The sequence below is a fragment of the Motacilla alba genome, chromosome 20 (assembly GCF_015832195.1).
Source record: "Motacilla alba alba isolate MOTALB_02 chromosome 20, Motacilla_alba_V1.0_pri, whole genome shotgun sequence".
NCBI lineage: Eukaryota > Metazoa > Chordata > Aves > Passeriformes > Motacillidae > Motacilla > Motacilla alba.
Window position 1 is genome coordinate 9581640 of NC_052035.1, and position 14773 is coordinate 9596412.

General features: G+C 49.2%; 1 protein-coding gene across 3 annotated transcripts in view; it reads left to right on the top strand.

Annotated features, from left to right (window-relative positions):
- The first annotated feature begins 970 nt into the window (after positions 1–970).
- The window catches only part of NKAIN4 (sodium/potassium transporting ATPase interacting 4), a 49659-nt gene continuing 35856 nt past the window's right edge, over positions 971–14773 (top strand). Inside the window, exon 1 of one of the 3 annotated variants that reach the window (XM_038159121.1) lies at positions 971–1348. In XM_038159121.1, coding sequence (XP_038015049.1) covers positions 1295–1348 — 54 coding nt within the window. In that variant the 5' untranslated portion in view covers positions 971–1294. The remainder of the gene's footprint in view (positions 1349–14773) is intronic. The other 2 variants (XR_005259529.1, XM_038159119.1) reach the window with 2 other exon arrangements.

Sequence of the window (14773 nt, forward strand, 5' to 3'; positions counted from 1 at the left end):
TTTCAGCTGCCACCTCCTTCTCACCCCACTGCAAGGAGCAGCGGGCTGTGCTTATTTAAACTGAAAGTGGAGCTGATCGCTGCTGGTGGGGAGTCACACCCTGCTTCAGAGGCAGAAATGAAACCCTGACTTACTTCAGAGGAAGAAGGGACAGCCAGAGGCGACAGAACAAACTGTTGTGCAGACGCTGGAGCCACCGGAGATTGCAAAGAGACGACCTTGTCACCAGATGAGGCTCTCCCAAAGCTTCTTATCGTGTTGTGCTGAGCTTAGCAGCAAGTCTGTCCCAGTCACAGTGTGTGGTGTGTGACCTGCTCCTCAGGCCGGCCACAAGTGAAGTGCGTGCACAGGGGAGGCTGGCATGAGCCCTGGCTTCTGGATCCTGTTTCCCCTTCGGCAGGGGAGGCAGTGGGAAGGACTCGGGCACGTAAAGGAGGTGGCTGTGTGCTTGTGGGTTTGCTCTGCTGTTCACAATTAAAGTCGACTGGCTTGCTTTTCTACAGCTGCAGGCTACAGCGAGTGGTGCGTACAAGGTGCTCAGATAGAAGCACTTTTGGAAGTAGAACGATGCTCTCCTACATCCCTCTGCTCTCACTCAGCTGGGAGTCTTTCTCAAGCCTGGGTACACTGTAAAATACCCATAAACATGAATTTTAAAGAATCCCGTGTCTTATCTCCCTTTAGGAGTTTGTTTTCCATGTGCATCCTCTCTGACAAATTCTATAAGAAAAACCATTGCATTTTAGGTTAGTTTGGGGATCCATTGCAGGGTGAACATGCCAGCACCTGCACGGGGGATCATATGTGGAAAGAGGAGAGGAGCTGCACAGACCGTGCGTCCTGCACGCACACCTGGCCAGCACAGCCCTCTGCCCCAGCACGGGCCGGTCACTCCCGCGTCCGGCCACGAGAAAAACGAGGAGCTGCCCTGTCCGGGGAATCGGAGCTGCCCCCGCCTCTCGGGGGAGGGCCGGGGCCGGGGCCGGAGCATCCCAGCGCGCCTGCGGGGGCCCGGGGGGCGCATCCCGGCGTTGGCGGCAGCCCCCGCCCCGCCAGCCCGCCCAGCCTGCGGGACGGCAGCGCCGCCGGAGCGTTGCCCTTTTAAGCTGTGGCCCCCGCTCGCCTCCTCCCCGGCTCCCGGAGGGGCTCCGGCAGCCGGCACCGAGCGAGCGACACCGAGCGACCTCCGCGCCCGCCTCGCTCCCCGCGGCCGCGGAGCGGAGCGGAGCCCCAGGGCGGCGGCGGGGCCGCGGGCACCGGGCTGCCCCTGCGCTGCCCCCGCTGCTCGGGGACCATGGGATGCTGCACCGGCCGCTGCACCCTCATCTTCCTCTGCACTTTGCAGCTGGTGAGTGGAGGCGCTCGGCATCGGGGGGAGCCGGCGGGGACCTGCGGGTTCGCTCGCCGGGACGGGGCCGCGAACAAAAGCGCCTCGGTGCCCGCTGCCCGGGCAGGGCTGCGCTCCCCCGCAACTTCGGCTCGGTGCAGCAAGGTGGAGGGATGTGGGCTGCGCTCCGGGGGGATTTACCGGTGCTTAAAACTCAAAAAAAAAAAAAAAAAAAAAGAACCAAAAAAGAAAAAAGCGAGAGGGAAAAAAAGATTAGTTTTCAATTAATAAGTTTGTGCTTATAAAATACAACTGAAAAAAAAGAAGAAAATGACTATTTGAGAGGAGTCCCGGCGGCTCAGTGGCGATGTTGGGAAGCCAACCAAACTTCGTAGGTCACAAGCCCACCGGTACCTTCAGCCTCTTCCATGGAGAGGGACTCCCGTGTCCCACCCTGGTCACCCGCATCCCACCCTGCTGTGGTTTGTGCTGGGTCGGAAGGAATTATTTCAAACCTGCTCGGGATGAAGTGCTTAGATAGAATGTGCCTATTATTACGAATGTATTTCTGTAGGAATAAACTTCCCAGTGTGTGGAGAGTGCGGTCCTTGGCGGGTGCGGGTTCCTGGTCCTCATGACATCTGCATAGATGATAAACAAAGGTCTGGTTGTTCCCTGAGTGTCTGCGCATCCAGCCTGGGTCTGGAGGGTCCCCTTCTTGTCAATAGCTAATGGGCTCCAGGGCTCCTCCAGCCTTAAAAAGGAAATGACAGCATCTAGGGTTTTAATTTCATCTCCGTGTCCCAAATTTGCTTTCTTTCGGAGCGTTAGCAGCGCGCAGGAAAGGGCAGGCTTCCTGCGAAGTTCTTTTGAATAGTTTGCTGGTGCCAGGGGGTGAGTTTAGTTCAAACTCTTTGTTTTGGAGTTGGGTGCTGTGACAACGTTGCTTTTCCGGCAAAGAGTCAGGGAGCAGACACAGGACTGAAGGTGGGAGAGGAAAACTGGGAACCTGCTAGTTTTGAAATGATACCCACCAGCCTAAAATTGCAAGGGAGGAGGGTGGGAATGCACCCCTGTGATCCCAGACTGGCACAGTCAGAAGACGAGTGTGGAGGATTTGACTCATCATTAAACAAAATACAGAACAGAAGTGATGGGGTTTTCTTGCACAAAGCGTCTTGCTCAGCATATTTATGAGTGAGTTGAATGGCTGGGGAGTGTATTTACTCTCCTGGATTATTTCTTTTGATTTTTCACCCGTGATGACACAAGAAAGAAGCTGCACCCTGTATTACGTTAGAAATTGGTGTCTCAGCGCTCACTGTCTCTTAAACCCATCACTGTGTCATCCTGCTCTAAGCACACACTCACATACTGGGAGAAGAAAAAAGGAGGGAATGAGAAAAAGAAAAAGCCATGAACTGCTGGTGCTGTTCTGATTTCTGACAAGCGTGGGAGTTTTCTTGTATCCAAGATACGGGGACAAAGAACCCCCAGCATTTTATTTTCCTTAAGACCCTCCTCCTTGAAGAAAAGAATCAGTTTGGCTCATTCTTAAGCAAGTTTGGATGCCTCAAGCTGTAGCTATTTCCCATGGCACTTGCTGGGTGAATTGGTAGAGCTGGAAAAATGTGAACTATGGTGAGGGAATTTCTGGAGCTGTGCTCTGGTGGGGGTGAGGTCAGGAGATCCTGGCCAGCTCCCAGCAAGAGCTTGGGCGAGGGTGAGATCCAGCGTGGTGCTTTGTTATTTACTTTCTTATTTAATTGAGCAAACTTTGTCTGTAAATCATCACACCACTTCCACATCCGCACGGCCAAGTGACGTGCAGGATTCGCTGCTGCCCAGGGTGGGCTCTGCTAAGACAAAACACTGAAGCAATCAGGCCAAGATCATCAATAAATTATAATGACGTGAACTTCCTTTGTTCATCTCATGTCTCTGCTCAGCTTCATTTGATACTTTGAACCCTTCACAGCCTTCCCTGTTTGTTGCCAAGCTCTGGGTCTCCCACTGCCGAAGTCCCAGGGGTGAAATTCTGGCTCTTGTGCGGACGTTTTGCCTCTGAGTTAAGTGGGGAGAGCATTTTGGTGCTGGGATCTCCCACTTCAGTTCTGCAGCACACCCCTGAGATCTGCTACATGTTCTCATGTCTGTTCCTCAAAGCTTCACAGAGCTGTTTATATAAATGATGAATGGAAACATGAACAACCCCCCAAAAAACTCGACTCAGGGACTCTGAGTTGCAATGCTTCATACGAATTGTTTTATTATTAGGTGCAAGTAGTTGAGTGAGCGTGCGGGGAAGTGTTGGCACACTGCAGTCTAAATGTTTCCCTGGGAAAAAAAAAATAAAAAGGCAGAAAACAAACAAATTCATCATTTGCAGTGTGTGCTCCCAAAGAAAAAGTTTGTGCTCCAGCCGGAGAGCAGAACAACGTGTGAATTGAAGGAGCTGCTACACAATGCGAATACCAACGAGCTCCTCAGCCCCCCACGGGCTGAGCCTGGTGGCAGAGGGAGAGGAGGAGAGCGTTCGCATCTGTCTGAAGAAAATCAGGGCTGACTCCCCAGCGGTTTGCTAATCAAGGGGGGAGGGAAGGCTGTAGTTTGAATAAATAATTTGCCGTGCTCCAATTTTAGATTATTGTTTCCTTGAGGCGTCCACGTTAGGCTCGGTGCTTTGCTGAGCGGTGCTGCAGGGAAGCTGCAAGAAGATTCTGATCCTCCCTCCCTCTGTCCTGGTGTGCATCCCTGTCCCTAATCCTTCCCTTTTTCCCAGTCCAGCCCTACCTCCAGCAGCAGTTTGGGTGAAAGTTGGCCCAGGTCAGGGCTACCCTGCAAAACAACTTCTCCTCAGCAATGGGTGGCATGGAGGAGGACCATCAGAAAAGTGTTGGGGTGTTTTTCCAGGGTTTGTGATTCCCAAAGGGGTTGCCCCTTCCCCATTCTCACGTTGCCCAAACACCTCTGCCATCCAGGAGCTGTTGTCACCTACAGCAAACCACCAGCCCTTCCTCATCCCTCCCAGCCTTTGGGCAGATGCATATTAAGAAACAAGAGCAAAGTTTAAATGAGCCATAGGCTTCCCCAGGAAAAAATCATAAGGTTCTCTGTCAGGGAGCCTCTTAGTGGGTTAAGAAATGCCCCGTGTAGGAATTAGAAATGAAAAGGGTTTGCCAAGGGCAGGATTTCCGAACCCAAGCGGAATGAGGCTGTCACACCCGCCAGTGGGCTGGGTGGGTCCTGGTAGAGAGCACAGACCAGGGCTGGGTCTCAGGCAGGGAGATATTAAATAATCATTGATTTGCTGCTTTCCTCTTGGCCAGTGTGAGATTGCACCCAACTGGTGAATTTTCTGGAGCAGTAAGTGCCTGTGCACCGGAGGCACTATGTGAATTTATTTCCACTGAGCATGGAAAAATTCCCTGGCTCCCCGTGCCCTGTCCCTATAAATCAAACAACTGTAGTTTCTTTACATTCTGTCCATGGATTGAGAGCTCAGATGCCAAGCAAAGCCTGGAGACAATTTTACAGATACATTATAAATCCCCCTAGAATAACAGCTTCTAATGGAAAAAGTGACTAATACTTCAAATGAGCACAGAACAAGGCGCCCTGGGACAGGACTGCACATTGAGTCTAACCAAAAGTAACTATATACATTTATTTATTTATTTATTTATTTATTCATTTATTATTTCCTGATGCTCTCTTTCTGCCTCACTCCTTTCTTAGTGATTCCTTTTTAATCTCTTACAGAAGAGGGTGACCAGTTCTGGAAGCTGTTTGAAACCAGCACAGATCCCTCTCTAACTACTCTCTTGAAGTGGTTGTATTGGTTTGATTGAGGCATAAAATGATGCAGGGCACGTGAGGAGTGAGGGCAGAAGGGGAGTGTGGCAGATTGGCAGTGGGATGCCATGGAAAGGCTGGATCTGGGCAAAAATTAGGTGTGTGTTAAAATAGTTGGAATAAAGGGATTTTTTTACAAGGGCACGTGGGGATAGGACAAGAAGGAATAGCTTTAAATTGAAAGAGAGTAGTTTTAGATTGCATTTTGGGAAGAAATTCTCCCCCTGTGAGGGTGGTGAGGCCCTGAGAGGCTGTGGCTGCCCCATCCCTGGAAGTGTCCAAGGCCAGGCTGGATGGAGCTTGGAGCAGCCTGTGATAGTGGAAGGTGTCCCTGCCATGGCAGAGGGTTGGAATGAGATGGTCTAAGGTCCCTTTCAGCCCAAACCTGGATTCTGTGATCCTGATTGTCTGGCTCGATCCCTCAGCACACGTGGGCTGCAAGGGCGAGGGTGGCACAGCACGTCCCTCTCCAGGGTGAGGAGGAGACAGGATTGCAGTGTCTGGGGGCTGTAGAAATTACTTGCTTGGCTTTCTCCTCTCCACCCCAGGGATCATTTGGGCTGGAGGTTGGGAGAGGAGAGCAGGACTTGTCTCTCCCCTCCTCTGCAGCTGCCTCTGGAGCCAGGGCAGAGTCGGGCTGCCCTGAGGGAGCTGTGAGCCTGCACAGCTGCCATGTGGCTGAGCACAAAGCCTTGGGGGGAAGAGCAGGTGCAAGGGGAAGCACAGCATCCCTTGGCTCATCATGCTGCTCAGGACCCCTCCAAAATTACCTTGTGCTCTCCCCAGCTGTTTAGCTTCTCCATGGCTTGTGCTTAAATCCTAACCCCTCGAGGGAAAGGGCCATCTTTGGTGGATGTGCACAGCTCTGTGATGGCTCAAATCTATCCTGAAGTCCTTGAACAATATTCCAGGCTAAATAATAACGTAAGACTAAAGGCTGCGTTTGACAGATGCTGTCTTCTCCGTGTCTGTTCCAGACAAAGGAAAATTAAAGCTGTGCCAATAATAGAGCTCGTCAGCATTTTCCACTGAAGCTGACTTTCAGTAGAAACCTGGGGATTTGACTAAATGAATATTTTCATGAGAAGTATCTGCTTTCCATAGACAATCCTGACTTTTTCTCCCAAGTTTTGGCCAGAATATTTTGGCGAAAAGTCAAAAATGTGCTGGCAAATGTTTGCTGTGCTGGCAAACATTTTTAATTTCGGAGTGGTGGAGCTTTTCTTACAAAAAGTTGAATTTTTGCATGAGATTTTTCTTTTCTTCCCCCATTTTTCCTGAGCAGCTGGAGTCAGTGCACTGCAGCCCAAGCGAAGAACAAGGGAGGAGCAGTTTGGGGTCTGTGTTTCAGACGTGCCCAGCTCTCCTGGCTCCCCACATCCGCCTTTCCTATGGTGGTGCTGGAGATTGCAGATGACTCACAGGAACTGTGTCCTCTAACCAAACCCACTCAGACCAGGAATGAAATTTGGCCAAAGCCAAGCCAAAAATCAGCTGAGGGTAGGGTGATGTTGAAGTCAGCCTCCTTGGAGAACTGGGGTTTTATTTCGGCTGACACAGTGACTTTGTTGACCACTCTGATTTTTCCCGGTCACTCTCTGCTCCTTTGGCTTCCCCTTTTCCTCTCATGGAAGAAGAGAAGGAGCTGGTTTTCCCTGATGGGGACCCTCTCCCTCTGGCTGGTGTGGGGTTAAGGGAGCTGACGTTGCTCCATTGTGTGCTAATAATATATGGAAACTCGGATCATTTTGGCTGGGGTGCAAAGTGGAGCTCTTCCAAGAATCCGCTCCAGGGGCCCTCAAGTATGAACTCTTGGAGAACAAACTGGATAACAAAGGCCAGATTGTGATCTCTTTTCCTCCAGGAAAACCCTGGACTAGCCCATTGCTTTTTGAGCACTTAAGAAAATGCATTATTATCCAGTGAGCAGCAAGTGCCCCAGCTGTAGCATTGCCTTTCCCATTAACAAAACGTTGGGTCTGAGGTCAGTAGAACTGAACCTTTCTTTCTTGTTTAAACACCCCCAAAACCAGGGATAATTTGTGATTTAATGCTCCCTTTGTCCCCGCTCCTCCTGCAGTAGATGTGATGAGCACATCCAATTGCACAGGTTGTGTCTCTGTGTTTCAGTTTGGTAGAAAGAGAGTTTTTAGCCAAGTGGAAACTTTTGTCTCAAAAGCAGCACATTCTTTGCCCCTTCCCTGTGTAAAGAACACGAGGAGGGAAAAAATGACATTTCTGGACAAAAAAGGAAGAAAATACCCTGGCATTTAGCAATGTTTGCTGAAAATGATGGGGGTGTTCATTATGCCAAACCCCAAATATTTTGAAGTTTTGCAGAAGCTTGAAAACACTTCTGAAAAGAGTTGAAAAGTCTCCCCCCAAAAGAAGTTGGTTTGTTGTTTTTTTCATTGGGGTTGTGCACCCTGGATGTTCTCACCTTTTAGATATCTCTGACATCATGTCTCCCCCAAACCCAGCTCCTGGTGGGATTTAAGGAGAAAAATCCTCAAAGGGAAAGCACAGGTTTGGGTGTTGCTCAGGGTGGTGCTTTGCTGCAGTGACTCATCTGCTCACAGTGGTTTGGGGTATTTTTGTTGCAGAAGGAAACTCAATGAATAAACGCCCTGTGGAAATTGGAATCTGAGATATTTTGTAATCATCCCAGAGTCATAATATTACCTTAAAGTTCATGAGATTTCAGACTAAGAATAAACAACTTCTGCTTCGTTTGCTTATTGATCTTTGGTAAGAGTCAGACTCCTATTTCACCTTCTTCTTGCCAGGGGTAATAGTAGGGATTACAAAGTATGGATTAACAGGAGTAAAAAGTCAAGAATCAGTAGTAGTAAAGTAATGATAGAAGAGTAGGTGGTAATAATAGGGAGGAGAAGAAATGAAATGATTGAAGTATCTGGCTGAAATCTCTGAGATGATGCTTCAGCAGAGTTGCTGCTTCTCACCAGCGTGTCAGAATTGTGTCTCACCTTGAGCACAGAAAAGTCAATGGTGATGTTGCTCTGGCTCCTCCTGCCTTAGCCAAGCCCTGGCCCCACATCTGAGAGTCCTTGTGAAGAACTGAAGTTTTGTTTTGCTCTGTGTTCTGAGTCTTCACAGACTATGGAGGAGCGAGCAGCAGATCTCTGCTGGGGCAAGATCAATATCTCCTCCACTTGACTTTGCTGTAGCTCATTAACTTCAAATGTCTTTTCCAAGGGGTGCTTTTTGGTCTATTTTCCACAAGGGCTTAATTGCCGTTTTCCTGGTGTCTGTGGCTTGCTCTTAGCACAGCTGCTTTTGTGTCAGAACGTTGGACACAAATATGTTGTTTATCAGGGAAGTGCCTGTCCCAGATTTTCTCTCAAAGGTGAGAACTCATGGAAATCAGGAGCACAGCTTTTCTGATCCTCTCTCCCCCATCGTCCATCAGGTGCTGCTTGGGTGATTCCAGGTTTAGTAATTGAGATGTCAGATTCCCTGACACCTTTGGGCTGAAAGGATGATGGTGTGGAAGCAGTGACCTCAGCTGCCATCTGCCTGGGCCTAATGAAAATATACTGTGGGAATTGAGGCAGCAGCTTGTCTTCATCACCTGCTCGAGGCGGGCAGACGTCAGGACTTGCTGTGCCAGCTTCCTTTGCCACCTCTCAGCTCCTGGCCAGCCCTGCAGGCAGCATCCCACCTGCTCCCCAGGCTCTTTCTGGCCAGCAAAATATCTCATTTTTCCCTCTTTCCTTTTTTTTTTTTTTTTTAAACCCTCCATTTTTTTCAGTCCAATGCTCAAAACTCAAGAAAACCAGGATCCTCACTGTGTTCTTTTGAACCAGTGGAGCAAGCACACAGATGTGTGCCCAGCCCTGATGTTCAGGGGTGTGGGAGCACAGCTTGCCCCCCCGTTTCAGCAGCAGAGCCATCCCGGTGCCCAGCAGTGGGGTGGGAGGGCTGGATGTGCTGTGCTCTGTCATTGTGCCACCCCTGTGACCTTGCACATCACTGACCTGAGTGAGAATGATTCAAAACACACTCTGTCCTTCCTTGGTGAGCACTTGGTCAGCTGGTCACCTGGGCTAAGAGGAAAGAACAAGAATTGAACAGTACTGGGGATAGTTCAGTTCCACTTCTCCTGAAGTCTTAAAACCTTATTAAAAATGGATTCTGGTGCTCAGATGAATACACAGCTACAACAAATATAAAAAAACCTGGGAAGATGCCTCCTGTGACACCTCTCAGGGGACCAGGGACCTGTCTTGTGTCTGTGGTGACCCTGACAACAGCCTGGGACCCAGTGAAGCATTTGGTGCTGATTTATATTTTCTGAATGCTGTTCTGTGAGGATAGTTCATCTGTGAGCACCATTTCATCTGAACAGGAAGGTGAGATAGAGGACACTAAAGAAGGGGATGGAGCATTTTATTACCCACACACAACTTATAAAATATTGAGTGTAGCCTTGCATGGCGTGCTCTGAGTGCTGTGGTCATCCATCATGGATAAACAGGCTCCCCACAATTAACAGTTTTTCTCTGTCTATCTTCAGCTCCACCAGAAAATTAGCTCTGTAGTTACCAAAGCTCAATCTCAATACCAGCATGGTTGACCTGCTTGGAGATCAGGAGGAATCTTAAGTCCTGGCCTTGCTCAGGTTTGTTCATATTTAGAAAGTTTGGATGTTATTGTAAAGTACTACAACAAGAGCATTGTCCTGCATGTTAGAAACTTCTTTGAGTTGAGGGTACACTGGGTTCTACTTTAAGGTCTCCAAGCAAACTTCTTCCCTACCTGAAGCTCAGCAGATGGATGGTGTTTTTGTGGAGGGAATGTGGCAGGGTCATTGCTTAATATTATTGCTATGGTGCAGATACTTGGGAGAGTGTAATGCTGTGGGCTTGGGAGCAACCTTTCCTTCTTTGAGAGATGCTGGATCATTGATACTCCTTTAAGAACTCCCACTTTGATGGAAGCACCACATCTGAATGCTCCTTGAACCAGGATATATTCATGGGCACTTACAAAACAAACAAAATTTTTCTGCTTCTCTGAGAAGGGATTACTGAGTGAAGCTGGCTAGAGGAAAATCTCCTCTTGAATCAAAGACCCACCTCAGCAGGACAAGAAAGAGCTGGCCTGGCCTGACTGTCTTGGAGCTTCATTTAAGGTCATTCATTTCAGGAGACCTTAGAAGCGGCACAGACCACAGATAAGTGGTTGCCAGCTCACAGAGATAAGCACCAGGCCCTGGGCTGATGAACCTCGTGGAGAATGACCAAGACCTGAGTGCTGAGTGTTGGGCAGACTCCCAGAACCTCCCCAGAACCCAAAACACCTCAGAGGTTCCGGGCCAAACACCTGCTGCTGTTCAGCTGCAGCACAAAACACCTCCCGCAGCCGATCCCTGAGGATGGTGCAGGGAACGTCCAGATCTCTGGCCAGATTGGAGGACTGTGCATTTAGATAACTTGCATGGATATCTGAACTACTGGCTGCTCAGCCAACACAAAGCCAGTTCCCAATTCCCCATGGCTGCTGGTAATCCGTTAGCAGATTCCGTGTGGGAGATGGGGATGGCTCTGCCCGGCTGCTGGCACCCCCGGCTCCGGCAGACAACACTCTTCTGTGATAGCATTGTGGGAAAGGCAACACACCTGCTTGTATTGTGGATGTACAGAATTAGGGGAGAAATCTGATTATCCTAATTACTCAGAAATGCTAAATATGTGCAGAGTACCGTTTGGCTAATTAGCCTGGGAGATTGCTGGCTGTTCAGCGGGGAGCAGAGCGGGTGCTGGGAGAAGTGTGATGGGAGTTCACGGGCTGTTTTGTGCCCTTTGCTGTCTGAGCATGTGGAGAAAAGTGAGCTCGGATGCTTGGAGATGTGATTGCCAACCTTAAAACAAATTTAAAAGCTGGGAAAGTGCAATTTTTTTTTTTTCAGATGTCTGACACTTTTTAGGATTGTGGGTCTCCAAGTTTCCCATCTCATTATTTTGAGCAGAGACATCCAAGGGAAGGAAGAATTTGCTTTACTGCAAACAGCTGGTGAGAGCCCCCACACAGCCTCTTCTCAGAGGGTTCTGCTCCTTGTCCTGCCTTGTGCTGACACAGGCACAGCCTCAAATGCTCCTGAAGCCTGAGGAGACCATGATGTAGTTGGTTCTCTGAATGGTGCTGCTTGGTTTGCATTTAATGGGCTCATCTGCATCACTGAGGGTATCTTGTGGCCCCAAATCTGGCCCTGAGGGTATCTTGTGGCCCCAAATCTGGCCTGCTTTTTCCAGAGGCACAGAGCAAGTCAGGCAGATGCTAAGCAGGATGGAGGGTGGTTCATGCTTAGGTCCCGAGGTGTTAATCCCCACATATCCAGATCCAGAGAACCAGGCTGGCTCCTCCAGCTGCATGCTGGACACAGATCCACCAAGGAGACCCCGAGGCTGTTTGGGAGGGCTGCAGGGAAGCTGGGATAGGTGATGTGCACATCTTGGTGCGTCATACAGCCAACGCAGCTCTGCCATCAGGCCAGGGCCAAACTCAGATCTTCTGGGTGTAATCAATGCCCAAAATTCACATTCGTCCATCTCTCCTTGTAGCTGTGCTTCCCCATGTCTTTAAATAACCCTGCCTGGCTTTTACTTTTGAACTAGCAGAGATGAGTGTCCACCTCAGGCTTTTCTGGAAAGGTTCCCCCTCCTGCTCCTGCAAGCTCAGGGTCAGTCCTGTGGTCAGTCCAACACAGCATTAGCTGGGCACTTCACTGGGAGAAGCTGCAAAACATTTGGGCCTCCAGGCTGCCACTGAGAGCTTAAAGCTGAGTTGTGTGACAGTGAGAAAGAATAGATAGGGTGATAGAAAACTCTGCCATGGCTTCAGACAATAAAGACTGTGTCTCCCTTGTGATGAATAATGGCTCTTTGTTTTATTCCTTAGATGACAGGGCTGTTAGAACTGCTGAGAACTATCCCAGTGCTAAATATATGGGTGTGCAATAAAGGCTGTGCAATCCATGAACTGAGACTGAATGGATACTTGAGTGAATCATTTCGAGTACGATGAATTTCTGGAGCAGCTCACAGTGACAGGAGGTGGCAGGGCAGTTTCCTGCAGGATGCTTTCCTTGCATGAGAAGTAGCCCAGGTTTCATGGCTGCCAACTTTTTTTCCTCATGAAGCCTCCCTTGGCCATGTAAAGTTCCTCACTCCCAGTTTTGGCCACTAACCTCTAAACAAAGGGTATTTCAGATGGAGCTCCAGGGTTTGGTGCTGAGACACTGTCCAGATTTTCCATCAGAAATCCCAGAATCCCAATCCTGGCACACTCAGTGGGGATGAAGCAGGAAACCCCAGGAGGAAAATGCTGCATCTTCCTGCTGCAGTGTCACCAGGCTGGAGGAAGAGGTGATGCACAGGTGTTGTTGTCACTGTCTGGAGTCACCTCTGAGTCCTGCCAGATTAAACCTCTTTGAAATTACTTAATGTAGCAGCAGCAAGGATCTGAATTCCCATTATGTGGAGGATTAGCACTTTTCTATTTTGGCTAACCCTTGCAGCCAGACCCACAAGCAAGATCAGAGGACTTGGGGGGAAATAAATGGCCAGGAAGTGTGGAGTAGGAGCAAACCAAAGGTGCCATTGCTCCAGGGATGAGGAATCATCTCACACCTCCAAGCAGAGGTGTGGATGAAGCTTTGGTGTCACAAACTAATAGAGGACAAGTCTTTGTCCCTTCCCATGGCTGAAGGAGACACAAGAGTCTGTGGGGGCCCCATGGGTGAGCTCCTGGTTGGGACTCAGCCCCCCCAGGGTCACCAAACTCTTGCCCTGTGGAGACACGATCACAAAGATTTGCTGCAAGTGAACTTTGTTCTCCAGAGCTGCCAGAGTGGCATCTATTGACCAGCCTCTGTTTCCAAAAGGAGGGGAAAGTGGAAAAAGAGAAGGAAAAGAGAAATTCAGCTTTGCTATTGAATAAATCATGAGCCATTGAGGAGCTGCGAGTCTGCAGCAGGGGAGGGGCAGGGGCAGCACAGAAATAAGGGGACAAAAATGTCATGCGAAAAATGAAGCACAGGAGGGGCCTGGCTATTGTGTGACACTCCTGGAAACTTGGAGAGTTGGTTGGTGGGAAGCCAAAAGATGTGTACAATGAAAGAGAGACACTCGAGTGGACTGAAAATGCAAACAAATTGGGTAGCACAACGGAGGAGATAAATTATGCTCATAAAACAAACAATGGCTGAGTGACACTGGATAAACAGTTACATATAATAACACCACTGTTTGTCCCAGCCACCCTAATTGGGAGGCTGGGCAGCATCTGATGAAAACTCTGCGTTGCACATTTTCCCCTTCTAATGAGGAAGATTTTCCCTCCCCCCTGAAGCCTCCTCCCCCCAGTTCCATTTAGCAGCAAACTGAAAGGCCTGGTTTCATTCCACGTTCCCACAGCAAACTCATCCTGGCAGGAACTGCATTAAGGAGGACGAGTAGAAAATGATAATAAATTGAGAACTTGCTCTTATTTCACCTTGTGACAAATCTATCCAGTGGGTGACTCAGGGAGGGTGATAAGAGCATGGACTGGGCTGCTGCTTTCCTTTTTGGTGTTTGGTCATGTGGAAAATAACCCCATTCTAGCCCTCACTCAAAAGGGCTTTCCTTTAAAAATAATGCTTTTTAAAAGGCACTGAATCCCTATTTACCCTGTTGGAGAGCCAGCAGCTCGCCTCCATCAAAGTGAATGTCATGTCTCTCATTTCATCATCCACTTGGGCTGAGGAGAAAAAACAAAGGGCATGCAGCACCAGAAAGTGAGGTGGTCAATGCTGTCAGTGCCAGTGGGAGAATTTGGTAAACCTAAGTGGGTTTTCAGCATGATTCTGTATTGCTGATAAATCCCTGATGAGAATCTTTGGTTTTGCTGAGCTCCTCTCAAGTCTAGCAGGAAACACAACGGTGCAGGGCACAGTGGGCATGAGAAAACCACAGTCACTTCCCCCACAGCCACTCTCACGCTGTGAATCCCAGAAAATCCACCCTGGAGCCCTGATTCCCAGCACTCAGTCTGTGCTTTGCAGCAGAGCTGTGCTCTCACCCTCCCGTGACTGCCCAGAGCAGATTGCAGCTGCCAAACTGCTCCATCACCCATGAAAGAGGGAGGCACATCTTCAGCCTCAAATCGTGTCTAAACTTTTTGCCAGCTCCCTCTTCAGGTATTTACTTGATTAATCTGTTTGAGCACTTTGTGTGTCTCTGTTTTCTTGCTTTTATTAGAGGAAAATAGAGCTGGGGTTCTGCTCTGCAGCCTGCACTGCTTGTGGGGAGCAGCAGCTGAGGAAGAAGCCCAGGAGGTGCTGAGCCTTCCTCACCTCTGAGTGACCATGCTGGGGGTGCTGGTGACAGCTCAGAACTCATCTTTGATCACATAAAATTGGCTCTGCCTCCTGAAATGGCTGGAAAACTGGAATATCCCTAGTTGGCATGCCCTGAAGGAGGCAAGGAAAGCCAGGGTTTTTACCTGTAATTGCTAAGGTAACGAATCAATTGCTTAAGTAGGACTGATTTTCTTCCAGAGGAGCAATCAGATGATGAAAATCAATAG